The sequence below is a fragment of the Dreissena polymorpha genome, chromosome 10 (assembly GCF_020536995.1).
Source record: "Dreissena polymorpha isolate Duluth1 chromosome 10, UMN_Dpol_1.0, whole genome shotgun sequence".
Taxonomy (NCBI): domain Eukaryota; kingdom Metazoa; phylum Mollusca; class Bivalvia; order Myida; family Dreissenidae; genus Dreissena; species Dreissena polymorpha.
The window spans coordinates 56838705-56865964 of record NC_068364.1 but is presented as its reverse complement, the minus strand read 5'-3'; the positions used below and the strand labels follow the sequence as shown (position 1 = coordinate 56865964).

Below are 27260 nucleotides of genomic sequence, written 5' to 3'. Positions count from 1 at the left end.
TGTATGTTTTTGGAGGGGGGAGGGCTAGCAACCGGGGTGAGGGGGGTAGCTGTGTGTTTGTGTGTGTGTGTGTGTGGGGGGGTTATTAGCTGATGCAAAGTGCCATTTATGTTAGACATGTATGGCTTCAATGCTGTCTCCAAGATCAGATGGTAGAAAAGATGAAAAACAATTCAAGTTTTTATTTTGGTGATATTTAAAAAGCAAATAGTAATCACATAACAAGAGCCTCAATCACTGTAAATCCAATACAAGGCACTCCTTAATTGAATCCAATGCAACACAAGTGGGTCTTGGCTCCAGTTTTTTGGTCTCAAGTGTTTTCTTGTGATTCAAAAATGGCGGCTCCCATTTTACTGATTGCATAATTGCTCAATTATAATCGATTAGAGACTTTTTAAACATTATTTTGGCATTTGGCAGTTTAAATGTGATTATTTATAATTTGATTTAAATAATGGTGGGACAGATAGCATGTGTTTAGATGTGTTTCACTCGCCGTTACTATGTGCTATCGATCTTTTGAAATGACATCTTTGAAAAATTTCACTAGGCATGTTTCATTTCAGTGTTATGTAGACGGCATGTATTAAAATATTTTTTGCTAAATTGCAATCAAAACAAAATGTAACTGGGAAAAAGAAATTAAACAAGAAATCCAGATGATTAATTTAGTTACATGGAAACCCAGGGTATTTGGTAACAAAAATTCACTTTCAATTTGGCCTGGTTTTCCTAAATTCCCCATGAAGCATTGTTTTGCATGGCTGCATGTGATGCAATAAAACATTGCTTTGAATCATATTGCTTTCAATCTTAATTTAAATTTCCTCGTCCATTGGTTGTTATGATTAAATCTGGAGAGTGCCCAATCAAACCTCTGTTCCATTATGCACTGTCACTTTACACATGTGTACAAAAAAGACCTATGTTTGTGTTTATGAAATTATTTAACACATTTATCGTTATAAATTACCAGAATTAATATTTTTTAATTGATGTAATTTTATTGGATTATTCGATATATATGCAAATTTACACGTATCTAGGGTCATGTGCATTCAAAAACCAAGGTTTTACTAAATCTTTACTACCAATCTAGAAGCTACATTTATAACATAATCTTGATGAAACATTTTCAGATTTATTTTGACGATATCAAGGCCACGTGAAACAAAGGTGACCTGGTCAGTCATCAACAATTGGTGTATTTTGTAATTACAAGTGAGCTTTTTAGAGCCATCATGGCCATGCTGTTTGTATTTTTCAGTTCAAACCAATCTTTCTAGGAACTGCCCCCATCACCTCAGAGCTTGCCGGCTATCAAAGGGTGGCTAACAGTCAGAAGTGTGTGAGGGTCGGGGGTAAACATAATGACCTGGATGATGTTGGGTATGACCTGACTCATCACACATTCTTTGAGATGCTAGGCAGCTGGTCTTTTGGAGATTACTTCAAAGTAAGTTGTATGATTTTAATTAGATTCAATAAACATATCGGCATTAGATATGTATTGGCAGAGTAACTGATCATAATTTAACTAACTTAACCCTTTCCCACTCAGAGGCAACGTGAAAAAGGCTTTGTGCAAACAGCATAAAACCAGAACAGCCTGCGAGTAACTCGCAGTTTGTTCAGATTTTGTGCTGTTTGCTGCTCATCAGTATCTAAGGGTTGGAAATGAAGCCTTTAAAACTTGAATCTAGTAAAAAAATGTCTTTAATGCTATTACACTTTCTTAGGGACTACAAATGCGTAAAAATACGTATCAAAGTGGTAAAGGGTTAAACAATGTGGAGTGTTATGTTTTTTGCTTGAGTTAATGCGCACATAATATAGAAGAACTGACCTCCAGTAAAACTTATTCAGGGGTTTTTATCTGATTTTGGGGAAAGGGCCTGGCCTTTTTTGAGGGGAAAAAAATCGCGCGAAACGTCGAATTTTGGGGGAAAAAATTGTGCGAAAAGCTGGATCTTGGGGGAAAATAAGCAAAGTCTAAAATAATCAATTTAACATATTTTACTATTTTTAAAACAAATTCAAGGCAACAGATAATTTAATTATGCAAGATTTTTCTAGTTTCTACAGTGGATCAGGATAACTTATATATTTAAAGGAAAAAAAAAAAAAAAAAAAAAAAAAAATTTTTTTTTTTTTTTTTTTTTTTTTTTAGGGGGAAAATTAAATCTAGGGGAAATTTTACCAGCTGAGGGGAAAAAAAAATCCGAGGGGAAAGGGCCGATTTTCGGCGGGTCCCAAAGAAGGAAAAAAACCCCTGTTATTATATCATTATATAACAGATTTATCTGTAAAAGAAGTGTACACATTAAGGTAAAACGTGTGTAATGTTTGTGTGTTTTTAACCAGGTTTTCCGAAGGAAAAAACTGGTTATTAGATTGGCGAATGCGGGCGGGCTGGCTGGCTGGCTGGCGGGCTGGCTGGCTGGCGGGCTGGCGGAATAAGCTTGTCCGGGCTTATCGATATCTCCAAGGTCAAGGTCACACTTTGAGTTCAAAGGTCAAAAATGGCCATAAATGAGCTTGTCCGAGCCATAACTATGTCGTTCATCGTCAGATTTTAAAATCATTTGGCACATTTGTTCACCATCATTGGACGGTGTGTCGCGCGAAATAATTACGTCGATATCTCCAAGGTCAAGGTCACACTTTGAGTTCAAAGGTCAAAAATGGCCATAAATGAGCTTGTCCTGGCCATAACTATGTCATTCATTGTGAGATTTTAAAATCATTTGGCACATTTGTTCACCATCATGGGACGGTGTGTCCCACGAAAGAATCACGTCAATATCTCCAATGTCAAGGTCGCCACGACTAAAAATATATTTAAAAAAAAAAAAAAAACTTACAAAGGGGGTTAATTTTTTTTGGTCATTTCAAAAGTTCAGTTTGAGTTTTCTCCCTTTATCAGATTTTTTTTTCACAATGAAAACCTGGTTTTGTGACAATTTTGTCCCTTGTTTTTAATTATTTTACTGCTGAGGCTAATCTGGGATGAAACTACACATATGGTGTCCGCCTACATGTAGCGATCGAGAGGTCACAGGTTCGATCCCCACTGTGGGAGTGTTCTTTAGATCTCCCCCATAGACACCAAGGACACGGACTCGAGAGCGTTTCATAATTTATAAGCTTAGGCTTGTTACGCAATCGAGCTTAAATAAATAGGTTAAAAATATTTTTTTTAAATACACACATGCATTAAGCCCATATAAGCCCATATCTCAAAACAAGGCTCTAATACAAGCAATCATTTATGTATGAAAACTTTACAGGATGAGGCCTGTGCCATGGCCCTACATCTTCTCCTTGACGTATACAAGTTAAGGAAGGATTGCCTGTATTTTAGCTACTTCAAGGGTGATACAGACCTGGCCTTGAAACCTGATCTTCAGACAGCGGAAATATGGAGACAATTAGGGTGAGTGGACAATGGGCATGTAGTTCTACAGATGGATATATAAACTTCCTCATTGTGAATGGCCCATACAATTTGTAAGGGCATTCTATTTTGTTTGAAAGCTCACAACTTCGTCAACTTGGGAAATCAAGCAGGGCCTCGTCTGGCTTATCATTTTTGTTAGCCAAATTTGACTTTTTTATGCAAAATATTCTAAATTTGGTTATTGTATGCGAATTTATGAAGGAAAAGTTGCAGCCAAATAGAAGCCTGTACAGTCTGCACAGGTTAATCATACACGACACTTTCCGTCTTAACTTGACTTTCGCTAATAAGAGATTTTCTTTAAACTTACAATTTAGTAGCAGGATAAAGTGTTGTCTCTGATTAGCCTGTGCAGACTGCACAGGCTAAAGTTGGACATTGCTTTACGCACATGCTTTAAGCCCAGTTGTCAAGAATGCGATTCAAATGTTCTCCAGGATACCAGCTGACCATATTCTACCGTTTGGTATGCGTGACAATTTCTGGGAAATGGGCGAGACGGGACCTTGTGGGCCCTGCACAGAAATCCACTACGACCACACAATGGCGGGTAATTGTGCCCACCTGGTGAACACTGGTTCCCCATGCGTGATTGAGATCTGGAACCTCGTGTTCATGCAGTTTAACAGGTATCTGCCTTCAAGTATCTCCTTTTGTGGTTTAATCCTTTACCACTTGGATATGTATTTTGACGCATTTGTAGTCCCTTAGAGAGTTATATTTAAATAAAGAACTTTCTTACTAGATTAAAGTTTTGAAGGCTTCGTCTGCAACCCTTAGATACTGATGAGCAGCAAACAGCATAAAACAAGAGACTGCAAATTACTCGCAGACTGTTCTGGATTTATGCTGGTTGCAATAGCCATTTTCACTTTGCCTCTTATAGGGGAAAGGGTTAAGCCTATCTGTACAAAAGTTATTGCATGTGATATCTTTCCATCTCTCTGAAATGACCAGTCTTTTTTTAAGAAATATATGTAAGAACTTAGTTAATAAAACATCTTAGTTTGTGTTAAAATATTTGCCTGTAATTTATGTTATATTATTGACTTAATTTCATCAAGATTGTTAAGTAGTCTTTTGTTTACTTCAATGCTTTTCACATGCTCTTCTGACCAACCTTCAAAAAGGAAAGCAAACACACATGCACACACAAACAAATGAGCCGTGCTCTGTGAAAAGGGGTTTAATGCATGTGCGTAAAGTGTTTCCCAGATTACCCAGTGCAGTCCGCACAGGCTTATCAGGGATGACACTTTTCGGAAAAACTTAATTTATTATGCTAAGAAGAGACTTACTTGAAATGTAAAATATCATAAAAGCGGAGTTTTGTCTCTGATTAGCCTGTGTGGCACTTTACACACATGCATTAAACCCCCTTTTCACAGAGCACGGCCAAAATGTTTTGCAATTTTTAATTTATCATTCAAATTTTCTCAAATGCATGTTTGGCACTAAATGTTATAAAAAGATTCTTACTTTAACCTCAGAGAGGTGGTCATGTAACTATAACAACAAAATATGCTACTGAAATAAATGTAATATCTGGCTACATATAATGAGTCCAAGCCATGGTACAAACATAATACATGTATTAAACATACCATCAATATAATCAACAAATTCTACCAATCAACAATGTAAGACTATCAGTTGCAGTTTGCTCATAACTCCACCTGCCCACAGAGAACACTAGTAAAATTTCCCGAGGTATTTTAATTCAGGAGTGAATTAAAATCGATATTCCACCGAATCCAACAAATTTTCTTTTTCTTTTATGTTTTCAAGTGATTTTAAATTGCGTATAACAAAAATGACATCATGATGTCAAAAAACGACGTCATTTCACAGGGAAACTGTGAAAATAATCAATAATTTGTACTGTTAATTTTCACTTTTGAAACAGTGAATTATTTTAATTCACTGATATCTCCTATAAACTACCGAAAAGCATAAAAAAAAATGGAATAATTTCCAGAACGCGTGTCCTAATTGCCAATTTAATATTCAGGTTATTTACTCATTTGCTGTGACTGGTGAGTAAATTGGAATTTTGGCCATGATAAGGTGCAAGTGTACCACACTCTATGGCCAGAATCAGCCTTTAAAAAAAGAATGCACTTACACAAGTTTCACATATGTCCACACTGTTTAATCAGGGACAACACTTTCCTTTGGTATGGATTGTTAACCAGGTTTTCCGAAGGAAAAAAACTGGTTATTAGATTGGCGAATGCGGGCGGGCTGGCTGGCTGGCTGGCTGGCTGGCTGGCGGAACAAGCTTGTCCGGGCAATAACTTTGTCGTTCATTGTGAGATTTTAAAATCATTTGGCACATTTGTTAACCATCATTAGACGGTGTGTCGTGCGAAAAAATTCATCAATATCTCCAAGGTCAAGGTCACACTTTGATTTCAAAGGTAAAAAATAGCCATAAATGAGCTTGTCTGGGCTATAACTATGTCATTCATTATGAGATTTTAAAATCATTTGGCACATTTGTTCACCATCATGGGACGGTGTGTCGCACGAAAGAATCACGTCAATATTTCCAATGTCAAGGTCGCCACGACTAAAAATATATTTATTTTAAAACAAACTTACAAAGGGGGTTAATTTTGTTTGTTCATTTCAAAAGTTCAGTTTGAGTTGTCTCCCTTTATCAGATTTTTTTTCACAATGAAAACCTGGTTTTGTGACAATTTTGTCCCTTGTTTCCTTTAAAGTAAGTCTCTTCTCAACAAAAATCAAGTTTAGGCAGAAAGTATCCTCCTTGATTAGCCTGTGCAGAATCTCACAGGCTAATAAACGCTTTATGTAAGTGAATAAAGCCCAGTTTTCATAGAACATGGTTTATAGTCCTTGATACATACATCTCTGATTGCAGGTTGAGCTCCACACAGCTAGTTCCACTACCCAGCTGCCATGTGGACACAGGTATGGGGCTGGAGAGGCTCTGTGCAGTGTTACAGGGAACCAGGTCCAACTATAACACTGATCTGTTCTGGCCAATATTCAACGCCATGCACAAGGTGGGTACCAATAATAAGTCTGTTGTACCGATGGGTGATATGGGCCGTGCTCTATGAAAAGGGGGTTTAATTAATGTGCATAAAGTGTTGTCTGCACAGGCTAATCAGGGATCACACTTTCTGCTGTAATGATGTTTTTTGTTTACTGATTAGTATGTGCAGACTGGGATGACACTTTATGAACATTTATTAAACCCACTTTTCACAGAGTATGGCTCATTATGTTTGTTTTTTTGTTTTTTATTGATTTTCGCCATATACCTAAAGGACAGCATGGTTGTAAATATGAAGACACATAACAGATTTCCTCAATTATATAGAGCATATTTGTTGGATTTGGTGGATTATCAATTTTAATTCCCGAGTGATCATAGAAAATATATTTTTTCTATGATCACGAGTGAATTAAAATCGATATTCCATAGAATCCAACAAATTTTCTTTTTATTTTATGCTTTTTTTCACACTTTATATACATTGTTAAAGAGTTTAACTAAAGAATTTCGCTGGGATAATGACGTCCTTTCGTCAAATAAATGACGTAATTTTTACAGTAAACAGTGAAAATTATCGATAATTTTCACTGTTAATTTTCACTGTTTGAAACAGTTAAATTATCAGTTTTAATTCTCTATAAACCACCGATGAGCATAAAATAAATATACATACTTGAGTATCATATACCGATACATTCACTATTGATGTACATACAAATAATTTTTTGAAATATACTTTAATGTTAATTAACCAATTAAGCATTAAGCAATGCAATTTTATGACCATGTGTAGGTAAGGCACTATATCATGATATACTATGCAAAGGAAGTTTCAGAGGAGGGAGGGGGGTAATTGGGTGGTTTGTATGTCAGTTTGTCTGTTTCCATAAAAAAAACTGGTAATTAATAATTTAATGTTTTCTGGAAGAAAATGTTGCAGTGTAATAATTGAAAAAATACATGTTTTCTTGCAGGTAACAACTATGTCTGGTACTGAACAATGACATATTTTCTTATAGAAAAATTCTACATTTGGTAATTAAACTAAGTTTATTCGACTAACCAGTTTACAATATATGTATACATTTGCTACTTTAATGACCGTTTTGTAAAAAAACCTCTTTATTTATATTCTTTAATTCATGCAGGAAACAGGTTTGCCCCAATATGATGACAAAACTGGCACAGATAGACTAACCACCTTGTAATTGAATTTATGTAAATTTGCTGTTTTGATGACCTTTTTTGTAAAAACATACTTTTTTACATATTCCAAATCCCACAGGAAACGGGTTTGCCTCAGTATGGTGACAAGACAGGCACAGACGACACAGGGGGTGTAGACACAGGCTACCGTATCCTGGCCGACCACACTCGTATGGCCGCTGTGTGCATTGCTGACGGGCTGTTACCAGGGAGACAGGGTCTCGAGTATGTTAGTTTAGTTAAAACCTATTTAATTAATCTTGATTGCATCAAAAGCTTAATGCATATTAAAATGCGCGTAAGTCCATTTTCTGGGTAGAACCAGTAATTTATGAATGGTAGATCTAAAGAGTGGGAATCGAAACATTTCCTCTTGGTGGCCAGGCGTTTTTTTCCCAATTTATTATAGCTTGACAATATTTAGATTGCACTTGCCAATTCCATAAGCATTAATTTGCTTTAATTTTGATTTTGTAATGCTTCTGTTTTGTTCATAACCGTATTACCATACCATTCAATCTATTTAAATCACTACTGTTACAGAACTAGTACCGTATGGCAATTCTAACAGTATTTTAGTATATTGATGCATAAAGGTCAGAAGGGTCAGGTTAATATTTGACAGCTTTATAACAAACTTGGCCAGCAAGCTTAGTTTATAGACACTTAACTGCAAAGCAAAGGACTGTTGGAAATATACCTGAAACTTCCTTATATGGTGATTGGTATTATTTCTTTACCCCCTACCTCTTACTGTAGTAGGGCATTTGTCATCCAAGAGAGAAAATATGTGCACTTAACCATTTACCCCATAAGAAGCATATTAAAAATGGCTTTTGCAACCAGCATAAAACCAGAACATCCTGTGAGTAACTCGCAGTCTGTTCAAGTTTCATGCTGTTTGCTTCTCATCAGTATCTAAGGTTGTAAATGAAAGCCTTTAAAACTTGAATTTAATATGAAAGGTATTTAATAAAATTTAACTTTTGATGGGACTACACATCCATCAAAATACGTATCTAATTAGTAAAGGGTTAAAACTTGTAGACCAGCTAACCCAGTACAAATGTGACAAGGTTAAGTGATCTTTGTGAAACACTGAAATACTGTTGAAAACAAGAACAAATAAAATAAAAATTATATGGCCTGGAAATTAACTGCTTCCCATTTGTTGATATTATGGTCAGACACAAAGCATATATCATATTCAATGCTGTTAAGTAATATTCACCTGACTGAAAATAGTTTGTGTTTATATAAGTTTATCACAAGGACACTTGATTGAATTCAAGTAAAAGATGTCATTTACAAATAACAATATTTTGCGTGCATTTATGTGTTTTTTATGTGCAAATAACAGCCAGTTTCATTAGACTGTAAAACAAAAACTATTCATCCTGATAATTTTCTTCACAATATCAGGCAGGGGTTTTTTTTAGAGAAAGGGGAAGACGCTGGACGCTGGGTGAAAGGGGAAAAAAAGAGTGCGAAAGAGAGATATTAAGGGAAAAAATAAAAACTGTTCATTTCAATGTCTATAACTCATCAAAAGAGACTTGTCTCTGTCCTTTTTGTTCTTAAACACATTTAACAGGTATTAAAGTCAAAGTCCTTAATAAAGTTGCAGGTGTAGATCTAATAATGGGAAATGTTTTCAACTATATTTTTGTACTGGGGCCGGGGGACGATGTCAATTTTGTGATTTCAATTTCATGATGAATGGGTTGACGATCTTGATTTGCTACAGTATTGGAAGGGAAAGGAGCGGCAGCTGCCGATTGTCTACTTTCACTTTCACAATGTTCGATGTTGATTACCTCAGAATCCTGCTGGGTTATAACGGTTTTCGATGATTCTTACTTAAAAAATGCCTGGATGCGTTCAGTATCTTTTGAGTTCGAATGTTTTATTGTGTTTGTGTAAGAACGCTAATTGTGAGACATTTTTTTCTGTTTTCACGTTTATACCTCGGCTTGCACATAGCCCGGATGAAAATTCGACTGGTTTCCGGTAATTAATTGACGAAACACCCTTCTCGCGCAAGACCGGTATCCAGTAAAATAGTCACATGATAATTACGATTAGTTGCCCAGTTTACATGACGTTATTTAAGAGCTATATTTAGAATAACTGGGATTCCCAGATGTTGTGTGTTCGTCTGGAGAGAGAGAGCGCGAATTCGTTGTACATGGTGCAAATTGGATAATTGTCGAATGCCCCAAGGAAAAATAAACATTTCTTTGAGAGAAAATATTATATTTTGGTGAAAAATGATATTTTTGGTGGGGAAATTGTATTTTAAGGGGAAAAATTCTGGTAGGGGAAGACGCCGAATATCGGTGTCACTTTCTTAGTAAAAAAAACCCCTGTCAGGTATAATTCTTTATTATTGTTTGGATGTCTGTATTGTAAAATATTATTGTTTGGATGTCTGTATTGTAAAATATTATTGTTTGGATGTCTGTATTGTAAAATATTATTGTTTGGATGTCTGTTTTATAAAAAAAATATATTGTTTAAATGTGCAGATTGCTGATAAAGAAAATAGTCTTTTAAACATCAATTTCAATTATTACAACACAATATTTTATGGCAGGCAAAGACTGCATCTGATAGTTATTTATTTAAAAAATGTTTTCTTGCAGACAAAGTCTATATCTGGTAATTAACAAACAAAAAAATGTTCTCCTTTAGAGAATGACACCGTCTGGCAATTAAAATAATGAAAAGTATTCTTGTTGACAAAGCTATGTCAGAAATAAAAATAAAAAATCTTGCAGGAAAATAATGTCTGCTATTTAATAATGATTTTTTTTCTCATAGACAAAGACTATGTCTGTAAACAAACAATGAAATATTATGTTACAGGCAAATACTATGTCTTGTAAAGTGGTAGACTTTGAATGGTAATTATAAATAAAGGTTTTCTTGCAATGATGCAGTGATAGACTTTTTTTGGTAGTATAGTATGGGAATGTTTTCTTGTAGATCAAGAGTACGTTTTGTGATAGACAGGGCCCTACACCAGTGTCATCATGTGTTGAACATTCGACCTGGCTTGATGGGCAAACTTGTGCAGCCCGTTGTTGAGACTCTGGTAAGCATTGTACTGATATAGCTGCCATCATCATACTGATCAGGTGGTGTGATTGCATTTGACTGGGTGGTGTGATTGCAATTGAATGGGTGGTGTGATTGCATTTGACTGGGTGCTGTGATTGCATTTGACTGGGTGGTGTGAATGCGATTGAATGGGTGCTGTCATTGCATTTGACTGGTTGGTGTGATTGAATTGGACTGGGTGGTGTGATTGACTGGGTGGTGTGATTGCATTTGACTGGTTGCTGTGATTGCATTTGACTGGGTGCTGTGATTGCATTTGACTGGGTGCTGTGATTACATTTGACTGGGTGCTGTGATTGCGATTAAATGGGTGCTGTGGTTGCATTTGACTGGGTGGTGTGATTGCGATTGAATGGGTGCTGTCATTGCATTTGACTGGTTGTTGTGATTGAATTGGACTGGGTGGTGTGATTGACTGGTTGGTGTGATTGCATTTGACTGGTTGGTGTGATTGCATTTGACTGGCTGCTGTGATTGCATTTGACTGGGTGCTGTGATTACATTTGACTGGGTGCTGTGATTGCGATTAAATGGGTGCTGTGGTTGCATTTGACTGGGTGGTGTGATTGCGATTGAATGGGTGGTGTGATTGCATTTGACTGGGTGCTGTTATTGCATTTGACTGGGTGGTGTGATTGCATTTGACTGGGTGGTGTGATTGTGATTGAATGGGTGGTGTGATTGTGATTGAATGGGTGGTGTGATTGCATTTGACTGGGTGGTGTGATTGCATTTGACTGGGTGCTGTGATTGCATTTGACTGGGTGGTGTGATTGCATTTGAATGGGTGGTGTGATTGCATTTGAATGGGTGGTGTGATTGCATTTGACTGGGTGGTGTGATTGCATTTGACTGGGTGTTGTGATTGCATGAGAATGGGTGGTGTGATTGCATTTGACTGGGTGGTGTGATTGAACTTGACTGGGTGGTGTGATTGCATTTGACTGGGTGGTGTGATTGCATTTGAATGGGTGGTGTGATTGCATTTCACTGGGTGGTGTGATTGCATTTGAATGGGTGGTGTGATTGCATTTGAATGGGTGGTGTGATTGCATTTGACTGGGTGCTGTGATTGCATTTGACTGGGTGTTGTGATTGCATGAGAATGGGTGGTGTGATTGCATTTGACTGGGTGTTGTGATTGCATGAGAATGGGTGGTGTGATTGCATTTGACTGGATGGTGTGATTGCATTTGACTGGGTGGTGTGATTGAACTTGAATGGGTGGTGTGATTGCATTTGACTGGGTGGTGTGATTGCATTTGACTGGGTGGCATGATTACATTTTACTGTGGTGGTGTGATTTTTCTTGACTGGGTGGCATGATTACATTTTACTGTGGTGGTGTGATTTTTCTTGACTGGGTGGTGTGATTGTTCTTGACTTGGTGGTGTGATTGATTTTGACTGGGTGGTGTGAGTGCTCTTGACTGGGTGGTGTGGTTGCTCTTGACTGGGTGGTGTGAGTGTTTTTTACTGGGTGGTGTGATTGCATTAGACTGTGTGGTGTGATTACTTTTGACTGGGTGGTTTGATTGCATTTGACTGGGTTGTGTGATTGGGTTGGACTGGCTGGAAACTAGCAGGGACCTATAAGCCCATGTCCCCATAATGTTTTTGATGGGCCTGTCTCATAAAGATTCCTTTGTGTAAAAAGTTGTAAAAAAGTGTCGTACAACAAAAAAAAATTGAATAATGAAACTTATGGAGATCTTGTTATTTCTCCGACAAAATGAACCTGGTAAGTGATTGCATTTTTGGCTATGGCAAAGCTCTTGTTAAGTTATCTGAGTGCTGTAATATCAATACTCTATTTAACTTGGTAAAAATTAACAAATACAATGTAACTCTGCACTGAACATAGCATAGTAGAAGGGGGGATTCTGAATTCACTGTGTATATCTGCTGGGCCTCTATCTGTATACACTTACTGGTCCATAAAGTACTTTGCAGCATACAACATTTTATGCATCCTGTGTTTTGAAATGAGTGGCTTCCAGATGAACGGAGTCTAATTTCAAGTTTTAACCCTTTTCCACTTAGAAGCAAATTGAAAATGGCTATGTGCAACCAGCATAAAACCAGAACAGCCTGCAAGTAACTCACAGGTTCAGGATTTATGCTGGTTGCTGCTCATCAGTATCTAAGGGTTGGAAATGAAGCCTTTAAAACTTGAATTTAGTAGGAAAAGTCTTTAATTGAATATAACTTTCTAAGGGACTGCAAATGTGTCAAAATACTTATTTAAGTGGTAAAGGGTAAATTGGATCATCATAACACTTGATGATTATAATAGGGGCATAGTACATTCCATGTTAGATAACCAGCCTGTAGCACTTTTTAATTAAGGCCCTTTAATGATTCCAAATTTTTCAAATTAATGTTGTCTGCTTTCTAACTCAAATAGGAGATAAGTTGTCGGGCTTTTAGTGACCATGAAGGCTGCATGGGGTCATCAAAGTCCAGTAGTTCTTGGATTTTATCATTAAAAAATCATGGAATCTTAAAAAATAGGCATTTTATTGCATATAAATCAAACTCATTAAAATGTTATACAAACACATTTAATCCAAACCTTTTGTTTGGACAGAAATGTACATGTGTATTATAGCGCTAGAGAAAAGTATTCTTATACAGACTGAAAATCAGTCAAGGGTATGAAACATACACATGGCAATTAACTTTAACTACTTCGGGTATTGTTGCTTACAAAATGTGACGGAGTTTATTTAAAATAATCTGTCTGTGCTATTTTTAGTTTAGTATATATGGATGTTTTCATAGAAGTTAATAAACTAATTGACAAATTATGGAAAATTCATGGAACTTCAAAGATATATATGTACTTATTTCAGATATTTGGAGTGTAAAGTAGGGCCATATGTTAAAGGCAGTAATATTGTCAATGACACTATCATGTTAAGTTTAATGGACAAAATAAACTTACATGTAAGATTTTATTATCAGTACTATTTAGACCATCTATGTGGTTAAATGTTTTTGTATATATGCCACCATATTAGCTATCCTATTGAACTTACCTGCTTTAGGGAAAATTACATAGGGGATTAATACAACAGAAACACAATACACCTTTATTTTATGTACAATATCTATTGCAGTGATTAATCTAGGTGCACATCCTGCGTCTCTGACGCATTAAAATCGGAAAACAACGCATCGGTCCGAAGAACAAGCGTCCTAGAGGACGCATTCAAGTTGTATTTGTCCAAATAAATAATTCTCACAAAACATTATTTTTACAACGCCGTATCTGTCACGTGGTCATTCTACAAACAATGTTTCCTTTGGCTATTAACCCCAAGGGCGTTTGTAGGTAACCAATAGGTGTATTCGTTTTACAACGGTTCGTCGAGATTTAAAGAGCCCGGATGCTCATTTCGTATCAGTTAGGTTTTATAAAATTTGCGACCAAAGAAAGTCATCAAATTAGATAAAAAACAACAGACTCTTGGTCAGCTTTGGTGCAGCTATTCTGGCGAACATGAGGTCTCGGAATCAATCGTGGACAAGTAAATCTCGGATGATAATAGCCTTAAACCGAGCGGGAGTCAGGCCAATTCAAGTCATCAAAAAACGCTCACCATGTACTCCAGGCTAAGGTTTGTTGACAAAACGGACAAACAAGACAATTTTATTTGTGAAGAGAACAGTTGTAAAAACAGTATGATTAAAACCATGCGAAATAGATACTACCAAAACACAACTTTGTAGCAACATGCCAGTCACCCATATCATGTAAATGCTCACTGTACAAGACAAGATCATGGCTGTGAAGTCGAGATCTGGAACAATTAACTACCAGTTACTTATTAAGCTTCGAAGATAAATAAAATGACAGACAAGTGTATGAGTTAAAGTGAGAGTTTGTGATACAGTGAGAGTCAATTGTAATCATGTTGACCAAAATAGTTCTGTTTATTTTTATGCCCCCGGTAGGGTGGCATATAGCAGTTGAACTGTCTGTCCGTTTGGCTGTCTGTCTGTCTGTCTGTCTGTCTGTGTGTCTGTCCGAAAACTTTAACATTGCCCATAACTTATGCTATATTGAATATAGCAACTTGATATTTGGCATGCATGTGCATCTCATGGAGCAGCACACTTTGAGTGGTGAAAGGTCAAGGTCATCCTTCAAGGTTAGAAGTCAAAAAATACAATCAAAGGGAAGTAATAAGCTTTAAAAGGAAGATAATTTCTAAACCTGCCAAATGATACATGGAAATTTTATTTCAAAGCGGCGCAATAGGGGGCATTGTTTTTCTGACAAACACATCTCTTGTTCAAAGTTGTTTTTATTATTTATATTGTTTTGTTATTTCTATTGCTAGTCAGGAAAGACCTAGTCATGTTTATTAATGTTAACACTGTTAAAACCTATGATTAAAAATTAGAAACTTTGTTTGTCTTAGTGCTATTTTATTTTAGTTTCATCGTTAAGCACTACAGGACTCATAAATTGAGTTTGGAACTTGTGGATTTTCCTTGGAACTCATAGTTTTCAAATAATTGAGAGTCCCGGGACTCCTTCAATTAAAATTCTAGATTCACCACTGCTTTTGTAATTATTTTAACTTGGTTGAAGTTTCAAGTAGAAGAAGTACATGTCATTTTATTATTAGCTCATCTATTTAAAAAAAAAAAAAATGAGCTATTGTCATCACCTTGGCGTCGGCGTCTGCGTCGGCGTTGGCGTCCGGTTAAGTTTTGCGTTTAGGTCCACTTTTCTCAGAAAGTATCAATGCTATTGCATTCAAACTTGGTACACTTACTTACTATCATGAGAGGACTGGGCAGGCAAAGTTAGATAACTCTGGCATGCAATTTGACAGAATTATGTGCCCTTTTTATACTTAGAAAATTGAAAATTTTGGTTAAGTTTTGCGTTTAGGTCCACTTTTCTCAGAAAGTATCAATGCTATTGCATTCAAACTTGGTACACTTACTTACTATCATGAGGGGACTGGGCAGGCAAAGTTAGATAACTCTGGCGTGCATTTTGACAGAATTATGTGCCCTTTTTATACTTAGAAAATTGAAAATTTTGGTTAAGTTTTGTGTTTAGGTCCATTTTATTCCGTAAGTATCAAAGCTATAGCTTTCATACTTGCAACACTTATTAACTATCATAAGCGGACTGTGCAGGCAAAGTAATGTAACTCTGACTGGCATTTTGACAGAATTATGTGCCCTTTTTATACTTAGAGAATTGAAAATTTGGTTAAGTTTTGTGTTTAGGTCCACTTTATTCATACAGTATCAAAGCTATTGCTTTCATGCTTGCAACACTTATTAACTATCATAAGGGGACTGTGCAGGCAAAGTTATGTAACTCTGACTGGCATTTGGACGGAATTATGGGTCCTTTATACTTAGAAAATTTGGTTAAGTTTTGTGTTTTGGTCCACTTTACCCCTAAAGTATCATAGATATTGCTTTCATACTTGGAACACTCGCAAATTATCATAAGGGTACAGTAAAAGGACAAGTTGCATAACTCTGGTTGTCATTTTTACGGAATTATGGCCTTTTTTGACTTAGTAACTTTGAATATATGGTTAAATTTTGTGTTTCGATCCACATTACTTCTTAATTATTAAGGCTATTGCTTTCAGACTTCAAATACTTTCATGCTATCATGAGGTTCCTGTACCTGGCAAGTTGAATTTTACCTTGACCTTTGAATGACCTTGACTCTCAAGGTCAAATTATTAAATATTGCTAAAATTGCCATAACTTCTTTATTTATGATTAGATTTGATTGATACTTTGACAAAACTACTCTTACCTGACATACCACAATAGACTCCACCCAAACCATCCCCCGTGCCCTCCCCCCCCCCCCCCCCCGAATCCCCCCCCCACAAAGATTTATTTTTATTATTGAATGTTTGAAATACTGTCCAACCATCGCACCGTAGAATCCCCCCCCCCTCCCCCCACCAGAATCCCACCCTCCCTCCCCCTATTTTTTTTTTTTTTTTTTTTTTTTTAAGATCATCTCACAAATGACCACCACACCCTCACACTATACCCCCCCCCCCCACCCCACCCTCCCAAATTTCTTTTTTTTTTTGAAACGGTTAAAAAACACAAATTTTTATTTTTATTAATTTATGTTTGAACTACCGTCCAACCATCGCACCCAAGAATCCCCACCACCCATCAACCCCCCCCCCCCCCCGATTTATTTATTTTTTCGTTTTTTTCGCATTTTTGGAAAATAATGTAATAAATGTCCTCACCCACACACTATACACCCCTCTTCACTCCACCCCTCCCTCCTTTGTGATTGAAAATGAGAGTCCCTTCACCTTTAAAAAGAAAATAGATGAGCGGTCTGCACCCGCAAGGCGGTGCTCTTGTTTATTTATTTATTATCTCCCCTTTCATATAATAATTGTGTACCATTGTATTGAGATATGTTTGTGTAATTAACCTCATATTCATTTCTTGTTGTATTTTGTCATATTACATGTTTTGTTCTGTTTGTAATTTTTTTTAATTAGTCATAAGTTATGACATGGATTTATACTTCACAGTGTCTACCAAAGCAATATGATTATAGGTTGTGTGTTACCTTGTACCAAAGTGACAGTTTATTTATTTGTTTATGTTTAAAATTCTTACTATTGTTAAATAAAGGTCAAAAGAAATTACAGAAAAAATACCAAAATAATATTAATGATAGCAACCTTGTTTTTATTTAAGTGGGCAGAGGCTAAAAACTGATACGATTGCAGACTTCGATGTTGTATGATAACATACAGCTCATGTGATTTTATAAATGTACTGTCACCTGAGGTCAAATACTGATAGCTCACATGTTTATCTATGAACAGGACAGTCCAATTTATTGTATCAGTTGATGTAAGCCAACAACTGCAGGGGTGTAATTTAAGGAATAAAAATGTATAGATTTTTATTGAATATTTATAATAAGGTCTTCAAGACGGCTACTTTTTCTGAATCAACTGTTTCTAAAGGCTCTGATTCAGTTATAGACTTTTGTTGTTCGCCATGTCAGGAGCACAATATTGACCAGTGGGCCGAGTTTTACTGCGAAAACTGTCTCAAGTTTTATTGTGGAAAATGCATTAATCTTCATGGTCACTTGTTTGGGAAACATGAGATGTATGGAAGGGGAGACACAAGTAAGTGGCCTGTGCCCACAGAAGTGAAGGATTTCATTCAGAAATGTGACCTTCATGAAGAACAAAGTATAGAAATGTTTTGTGATGACCACAGTCAACTGTGCTGCAGAAAGTGTGTTTTCCTCAATCACAGGTAATTCAGACATGTATTTACTTTCAAATGTTTTGTTGTCATAAAATGACCATTCAATAAAGTATTATTCAGATTTTTGTGAATTTGAATTACATTGTATTTAAATAAAATTACAATAGTAACTTACGTTAATTATTTGTGCCTATTAAAAGTAATCATTCTGGTATCAGCATTATTGAATTAATTCCATATCTAAGACAATAACTTAAAAAGAGCATTTTGAAAACAGGAAAAACATTATAAACCAAAGTTAAGACGTACTTTTAAAGTATTTAATCCACATAAAAATATTTTACGTATTTTTTTTCTACCAGACAATGCGCTGAAGTAACACTGATATCTGAGTTGGTCAAAGGACCCCCACCAGAATTGCAGCAACTATCAAGAGATATTCAAAGTCTTCATGTAGAACTCAAAAAACTTCAGAATAATTGGGACATCAACATTCAGTCTTTGAAGGCTTCGTACAAAAAACAATTACATGAAATAGGTCAAACACGCCAGAAAATAAATACAATTTTAGACGAGATGGAAAAGACCACCATGAAAGAGCTAGATGCTAGGATGACCAGTCTGAAAGCTTCTCTGAAGAGTGATTTGGACAAAATCATTAAGCTAAAAAATGAAACAAAACAATTTGGTGATGCAATACATGCCATTGTTGATAAGGGCAAAGAAGAAATAGCATTTATTGCAAGTAAGAAATGTCTGGAAAAAATGAAGCAGTCTGAAAATTTTCTGAAGCAGAACTCAGTTCAGATAAAAAGTTCACTGACATTCCATGCTGACGCTAATGTTCAACAGTACTTGTCTAAATTGTCAGGTCTGGGAAAAATTGCTTTCGTTACCAAGGAATTGGTACATTTAGATGACCCAGACCAGGTATTCACCGTTCAAGGCAAGTCAAGGTATGATGTGAGCATACCGAGTGATTCACTGAAAGAAACTTTTTACAGTGCTTTATGTGTTCTCGCTTATGATCAGATTCTTGTTGCTGATTCTTATAATTGCAGGGTTAAGCTACTTAATGATCAATACAATGTGGTGGGTCATTGTGATTTATATGCTTCTCCAAGTGACATGTGTCAAATCACACTAAGTGAAGTAGCTATTGCTGTGAATAAGACACATGAGGTTCAGTTTCTCTCAGTGAATGACGGGCAGCTGGTTAAGGGCAGGAAGTTACCATTTCAACATAGATGTCATAGTATTGCTCATAATCTGCAAGACCTTTATCTCACTTCTTGTACTGCACTTTACAAGTATTCAATGAATGGAGTCTTGTTGGATAAACTGTATGAGGATACACAAGATGATAACACAGGTATTGTTAATAGTATGGTGTATTTATTAGGTTATCATAGAATACTAAAATTTGTTATGCTTTTTCACATATTTTCTGTGAAACCATCATTGTTTGTCAGGCATTAATTTTTGTCCATTTTGTCAGTGGACCGATTGACAAATTTTAGATCTTAACCAATACATAATAATGTCCAATTTTTAAACAAAATTACATCTGAACTACCAAAGGAATGAGACATTAAAATCCAACATAATCCGTGCATACATACCTTGTCTGTTTCGTATTCAAGATAAATCCGGTTTTGGCACAAAGGGGTGTACATCAGGGTAGCCTGTACATTATTCAGTGTACTTCACTGACAGTGACATTTCTGTAAAACGCAAGTGCAGTAAAGCTGCATAGAATGTGTTGACTTCGTTAAGGTAGAATAATAATGATTAGCGCTAAATGTTAACGACTTTGTTACCCATTGTGTTTATTGTGTTTTTCAGGGGTGTTGCAGATTACACAGGCATCAAGCAGCGGATCCTGATCAAATACAATAAACAAAATTAAAAGATGACGATATTTGATCAACACCTGACTGAAATATATTCTGCACATTCATTACCCATTAATAAAGAACATATTTATTTGTGTTTGGTTTTTTGCGGTTAACAATGAACTTGTAAACGGCATACAATAATAAAGGTCCATTACTATCACCTGATTACAAAACGCTAGTTAATTGGCATGTGACAAACAGGCCCCACCTCTTGCAAGTGACTCCCAAGTGCCATCCCCATTTCCGCACCGCGATTTGTATTACAAACAAATTGTATGTTGACTGAAGCAATTTTGTTTAAACTTTTTTTCCAAAATTGGAAATTGGAGAATTGAAGTGCTGACAAAATAGTCATTTGTTGAAAAAAAGACGACATTATTAATTGCTGACGAAAATAAATATAGGATCTGGCATGAGTTGTCATATCATACCATATTTTATTAAACGAGTTCAGGAATTTTGTTAGTAAGCGAGCCTTTGGCGAGCTTACTAACGAATTTCCTGGACGAGTTTAATAAAATATGGTATGATATGACAACAAGTGTCAGATCTTTTTTATAACATGCTTTTAAATGAGCAAATAAAATAAATATTTACGCAAACATAATGATAAATCCCGAATGTTGTTTACATTTCATGACGTCATTTGACGTTGCAACGTCATTTCAGCAAAATATCAAAATGCGATTGGTCAATAAACGAAAACTAAGCACATGAAAACGCTTAAAAATGTTGTATTATACATGTGTAATATAAAAAAATATGTAATGGTTGTATTACATGGGAAACAGGGTATAGCGTGTGATAAATGGTTTCACAGTATGTTAAAGTCAATTGTTGATTTACATTTGGGCATTGCAGATAATAATGTTCACTGATAATTAATATCCTTCATATGCTGAAGTATTTTCTTGACTAATGTCTGAAATGTTTGGGAGTTGTTATTAATATAAGAGACTATTTTAAATAATGCCAAAATAATTATGATGGTTGCAAGCTCTGACTATGTCAGCGAGTACATTTTCTTACTGTGAGAATGCTATTGATGTTTATCTACTTGTTTTCAGCATAAAGTTATCATATTTTCATACATGATTTATTGCTAGAAAAATCTTTCTCTATTAAATATATCAAGTAGTTGATTAGATTACAGTGTCTATACATGTATTAACATACTGATTCTGTAAACAATTAACAACATTGATACTTCTCTTTTTTTTACAGTATGTAAGTGTGCAGTGAGTCCTTCAGGTGACAAGATATTTATCACCAGTCATTCCCAGCACAAGGTCCTCACTCTGGCAAGAGATGGCACAGTTCTCCACACCTTTTCAGACCCAGACCTAGATGGCCCATTTGGGGTACATGTGACCAGTCTGGGACAGGTGCTGGTCTCTGGAGTTTATTCAGAGGCTATTGTACAGCTGGATGGTAAAGGCAAAAAGAAGTTGGCAACTATTGCTATAAGGAACGCTGGACTTAATGCCCCACAGTCAGTCTGCTACAATAAGAGCACGGCATCCATTGTTGTGGGGCTGACTTTATGGCACGAAATCCTTGTTTTTAAAGTGCAGTAGTTTTGTTTAAAAAATTTCAGTAAAAAACATTTTGGAATGTGTACTTTCAACATAAATTGATGGCAATACGAAACTCCATATTCAGTCTTATGTTTCATCACATAATTCACCCTAATTATTAATTGCGTTGCCAAGTTATAATGTCTGATCATGAATATGTTTCAAAAAGTACTATCATAGCAACATTTTTAACAGCATGGACCTCTTATAAAGCGTTATGTTTAATTGCATAATATTCACTGAGGACTTATCGTGTTCCCACAATTAAAGAAACATTCGATTATATGTTGCACAGAAATAAACTGTATTTCTCAAATGGTTAGTTTTCATTTTAGTTATATGCAATCAGTGTATTATTATAATCTTGCTCTTTATCTTGAAAATGACTATCATGTACATTAATGATTCAATTGTGGTGATTTGTGATGCTCTTTAATATTTTTGTGTAAATTATGCAAAATAAAATGAACTGCAGGGTTAAGGAGAAAATGTTTTTGATTGTAATTCTATTCTTTAACTGTCGCTTTGTGTTTTGTTCTAAGAAATATTAAGTTACATAGAGTAACAATAATGTATTTCCCGGTTTCTTCAATTTTTAGCTCACGTGAGCTTTTAGGATCGGTCTTTGTCCGTCGTCCGTCCGTTCACATTTGGTTTGTAAACACTCTAGAGGCCACATTTCTTGTCCGATCTTCATGAAACTTGGTCAGAAGATTTGTCCAAATGATACCTTGATCGAGTTAGAAACTAGGTCACTAGGTCAAAAAAAAGAAAAACATTGTAAACACTGTAGAAGTCACATTTCATGCCCATTTCTTCATGTAACTTTGTCAAAATTGTTGTCTTAATGATATGTTGGTTGAGTTCAAAAGTGGTTCCGGTCCGTTGAAAAACATGGCAGCCAGTGGGCGGGGAAGTTTTCCTTATTTGGCTATAGAGCAACCTTGTGAACACTCTAGAAGTCTAAATTTTTGCCCAATCATCATGAAACTTGGTCAAAACATTGGTTTTATTGATATCTCGGACGAGGTCGAAAATGGTCCAGATCGGTGAAAAAACATGGCCACCAGGGGGCGGGGCAGTTTTCTCTACATGTAAATTATAGTGAGAACATGTGAACACTCTAGAAGTCACATTTTTGGACCAATCTTCATGAAATTTGGTCAGAACATTTGTTTCCTAGATACGTGAGTTAAGTTCGAAAATGGTTCCGGTCCGTTGAAAAACATGGCTGCCAGGGAGGGGGGTGGCGCATTTTCCTTATATTAATATAGTTAAAAAAGATTGTGAACACTCTAGAAGTCACATTTTTTGCCCAATAATCATGAAATTTGGTGAAAACATTGGTTTTATTTATGTCTCAGATGAGTTGGAAAATGGTCCCGATCGGTCAAAAAACATTGCCGCCAAGGGGGGTTGGACAGTATAAAGAAACCTTGTGAACACTCTAGAAGTCACATTTTTTCCCTAATCATCGTGAAACTTAGTGAAGACATTGGTTTTATTGAAATCTCGGACAAGTTGGAAAATTGCTCAGATCGGTGAAAAAAACACTTTTTAGCTCACCTGATTGCTCAGGTGAGGTTTTAGGATCAGTCTTTGTTCGTAGTCCGTCCGTCCAAATTTGGTTTGTAAACACTCTAGCATTCACTTTTCTCAAGCATTCTTTATCAAAATTGCTGAGAAGCCAAAAGATCTCAGTCAAGTTTGATAATGAGCAAAATCGCATAATAAATGCCAGAATTATTGCCCTTAGATTGTTAAAATTTCATTATATTATACAAAATCCTTGTAAACACTCTAGAGGTCACATTTTTGTTTCAGATTTTATGAATCTTGGTCATAATATTTATTTTTGTAAGCAAAGTTTGATGTTTGGTCATGAGGGGTCAAAATATTGGTCACCTGGTCAAATCTTACAAAAACCTCGTAAACACTCCATACGCCAGAGTTTTGGTTCAATAATGATGAAACTTGACCAGGATGTTTGTCTGGACAAAATCTAGGTCAAGTTTGATGTTTGGTAACAAAATATAGGTCATGGGGTCTAATCTTACAAAAGCCTTGTAAACACACTAGAGGCCATAGTTTTGGTCCAATAATGATGATACTTGACCAGGATGTTTTTCTTGATGATATCTAGGCAAAGTTTGACATTGGGTCATGTGGGATCAAAATCTTGATCACGAGGTCCAAATCTTACAAAAACCTTGTAAACACTCAAGTGCCCATAATGTTTGATTCAATAAGATTGTTAAAGTTGTCAATTTTCTTCAATAAAAATTTGAAATTTGATCGGGTTTTCATTCTGTGTTCTTAACATATCTCCTTTTTTTGACTACATAAGATTTGTACAAACCCTTTCTTGGTGTGTTACATTTAATAAGCCTGTCAAAAGGCAGCATGTAGATAGAGGCAATGCAAAATTGATGCCTTTCACTTTCTTTTTTCCATCTGTCAATTCGTCTATCAACTATAACTGTCCTCAATGAACTTAGAAGCTTTAGAAGCTGTATATTGTTTTTGCCCTGTCTGTTGGTTTGTTTGTTGGTTTGCGTCAAACTTTAACATTGGCCATAACTTTTGCAATATTGAAGATAGCACTTGATATTTGGAATGCATGTGTATAAGGTCATCCTTCAAGGTCAAATTTGTTGGTATTTGCGTCAAACTTTAACATTGGCCATAACTTTTGCAATATTGAAGATAGCAACTTGATATTTGGCATGCATGTGTATCTCATGGAGCTCCACATTTTGAGTGGTGAAAGGTCAAGGTCATCCTTCAAGGTCAAAGGTCATTATATATGGGGGAGATAGTGTCTCACAAACACAGCTTGTTCACCTAATACTTGAGTATTTTAAGAGAATGATTTTCTTGATGCAAATCAAAGTAATAATCGTATCTGACTCATCTGGCTCAAACAGTGTCTTGATCACTATGTCATATTTTTGACAAACATTGAATGAACCGACTCCTCTCAGGTGAGCGAACTAGGGCCATCTTGGCCCTCTTGTTTTGTTTAAGCTCCCGGTAGGGTGGCATATAGCAGTTGAACTGTCTGTTCGTCTGCCCATTCTGTTTTCCGGAGGTTTTTACGCAACGCTTTAAGATATTGAGCTGATTTTTTGGTATGCGAGTTCACCTACATGACCTACAGATGCAGTGTAAAATTTGTTCCGGTCCATTGATTTTTGACAAAGATACGGTCCTTTGACTGATCTAAATTTTTGCCAAGGGAAGTCATATTTAGCTTTAAAGGGAGATAATTTGTATTTTTCATTTGGCAGGTACTAGGTCATTTTTGACAAGGGAAGTAATATTTTTTGAAGGGATATAATCCAAGGTAGAAGCATCTATAAATAGCATATTATTAATCATTCTTGACTTTGCATAATAAAAATCTTATACCACTACTTAACGTGGTTCCTATAAACAATTTAAACATTTTTATTTAGCGTTTGCAAATTTGAATGTCAATGCTCATGGACACATATTGGAAGTAGTTTATTTATTCAAAAAATCATCTGCTGATCCAGAGTGCCTGTGCTGGGTGAAAATACCATCTGACTATGACATAGCATAGTGCACTGTTTTAACAAGACTCTTGTCAAGCAATGATGTCCCCTACTGGTGAAACTCCACCATTTTCATCAATATTTCTAGTCTAGTTGCCATAGCAACCAGAATTCTTGACGTAGGAACACAATGAAATGACGTGCATAATCTCCATATTGCCATCTGTCCATGTCTCAAGTTTCATGAAAAAATATGAAGAACTTTTAAAGTTATCGCAGGATCCACCATTTTCAGCAATATTTCTAGTCTATTTATTGCCATAGCAACAAGAGTTCTTGACGTAGGAACAAAATGAAATGACGTGCATAATCTCTATATTGCCAACTGGCCATGTTTAAAGTTTCATGAAAAAATATGAAGAACTTTTAAAGTTATCACAGGATCCAGAAAAGTGTGACAGACAGACTGACACACAGACTGACACACAGAGTGCAAACCATAAGTCCCCTCCGGTTTTACCGGTAGGGGACAATTATGCATAAATGTACTCTTCTGTTACAAGTATATAGCACAATTTGTTTATTGACTGTCTTGCTATTTAGGATCTGTTCAAAATTATGCCATTTAAAATATTACTTAAATTGTATGTCAACTTGTAAATGAATGTAGTTGAAGAACTGTAATCTCTGACATAAAATAATGATTCAACAGTACTACTTTGTTTAGTGCTTTGTTGTAAATTCTCTCTGCAGTTCTAAAAACATGGTATTAACATTATGTATTTACTCCTGTTTTAACGTGCTCATTATTATTAAATTACAGAAATGTTTAGAGAAATGACAAAAAAGATACCATAATAATATTTGAAATGGTGACCTTTTTTAGCTCACCTGTCACGAAGTGACATGGTGAGCTTATGTGAACATGTGATGTCCGGCATCCGTTGTTCGTGCGTGCGTGTGTCCGTCAACAATTTGTTTGTGTAGACAGTAGAGGTCACAGTTTTCATCCAATCTTTATGAAATTTGGTCAGAATATATATCTTGATGAAATCTGGGTAGGGATTGTATTTGGGTCAGCTGGGGTCAAAAACTAGGTCACGAGGTCAAATAATAGAAAAACCTTGTGTAGACAATAGAGGTCACAGTTTTCATCCAATCTTTATGAAATTTGGTCAGAATGTTAATCTTGATGAAATCTGGGTTGGGATTGTATTTGGGTCATCTGGGGTCAAAAACTAGGTCACTAGGTCAAATAATAGAAAAACCTTGTGTAGACAATAGAGGTTACAGTTTTCATCCAATCTTTATGAAATTTGGTAAGAATGTTTATCTTGATAAAATCTGGGTTGGGATTGTATTTGGGTCATCTGGGGTCAAAAACTAGGTCACTAGGTCAAATAATAGAAAAACCTTGTGTAGACAATGGAAAAACCTTGTGTAGACAATAGAGGTCACAGTTTTCATCCAATCTTGATGAAATTTGGTCAGAATGTTTTTCTTGATGAAATCTGGGTTGGGATTGTATTTGGGTCAGCTGGGGTCACAAACTAGGTCACTAGGTCAAATAATAGAAAAACCTTTTGTAGACAATAGAGGTCACAGTTTTCATCCAATCGTGATGAAATTTGGTAAGAATGTTTATCTTGATGAAATCTGGGTTGGGATTGTATTTGGGTCATCTGGGGTCAAAAACTAGGTCACTAGGTCAAATAATAGAAAAACCTTGTGTAGACAATAGAGGTCACAGTTTTCATCCAATCTTTATGAAATTTGGTCAGAATGTTTATCTTGATGAAATCTGGGTTGGGATTGTATTTGGGTCATCTGGGGTCAAAAACTAGGTCACTAGGTCAAATAATAGAAAAACCTTGTGTAGACAATAGAGGTCACAGTTTTCATCCAATCTTTATGAAATTTGGTCAGAATGTTTATCTTGATGAAATCTGGGTTGGGATTGTATTTGGGTCATCTGGGGTCAAAAACTAGGTCACTAGGTCAAATAATAGAAAAACCTTGTGTAGACAATAGAAAAACCTTGTGTAGACAATAGAGGTCACAGTTTTCATCCAATCTTGATGAAATTTGGTCAGAATGTTTATCTTGATAATCTGGGTTGGGATTGTATTTGGGTCATCTGGGGTCACAAACTAGGTCACTTGGTCAAATAATAGAAAAACCTTGTGTAGAC

The 27260-nt window shown here is 35.9% G+C and overlaps 2 protein-coding genes across 3 annotated transcripts in view; both read left to right on the top strand.

Annotated features, from left to right (window-relative positions):
* LOC127847347 (alanine--tRNA ligase, cytoplasmic-like) overlaps positions 1-27260 on the top strand; it is a 67230-nt gene that overhangs the window by 1717 nt on the left and 38253 nt on the right. Inside the window, exons 2-7 of the mRNA XM_052379200.1 lie at positions 1271-1459; positions 3294-3439; positions 3901-4092; positions 6351-6495; positions 7777-7922; positions 10686-10794. Coding sequence (XP_052235160.1) covers positions 1271-1459; positions 3294-3439; positions 3901-4092; positions 6351-6495; positions 7777-7922; positions 10686-10794 — 927 coding nt within the window. The remainder of the gene's footprint in view (positions 1-1270; positions 1460-3293; positions 3440-3900; positions 4093-6350; positions 6496-7776; positions 7923-10685; positions 10795-27260) is intronic.
* Positions 17632-23794, top strand: LOC127847348 (tripartite motif-containing protein 66-like). Of its 2 annotated transcripts, none has more exons than XM_052379202.1 (3): positions 17632-18124; positions 18439-19032; positions 21199-23794. In XM_052379202.1, the coding sequence occupies exons 1-3, from the start codon at positions 17748-17750 to the stop codon at positions 21203-21205; spliced, it is 978 nt and encodes a 325-aa protein (XP_052235162.1). In that variant the 5' UTR covers positions 17632-17747; the 3' UTR covers positions 21206-23794. The 2 variants fall into 2 exon arrangements, with proteins under 2 accessions (XP_052235162.1, XP_052235161.1); XM_052379201.1 differs by having other exon boundaries at positions 18439-19448.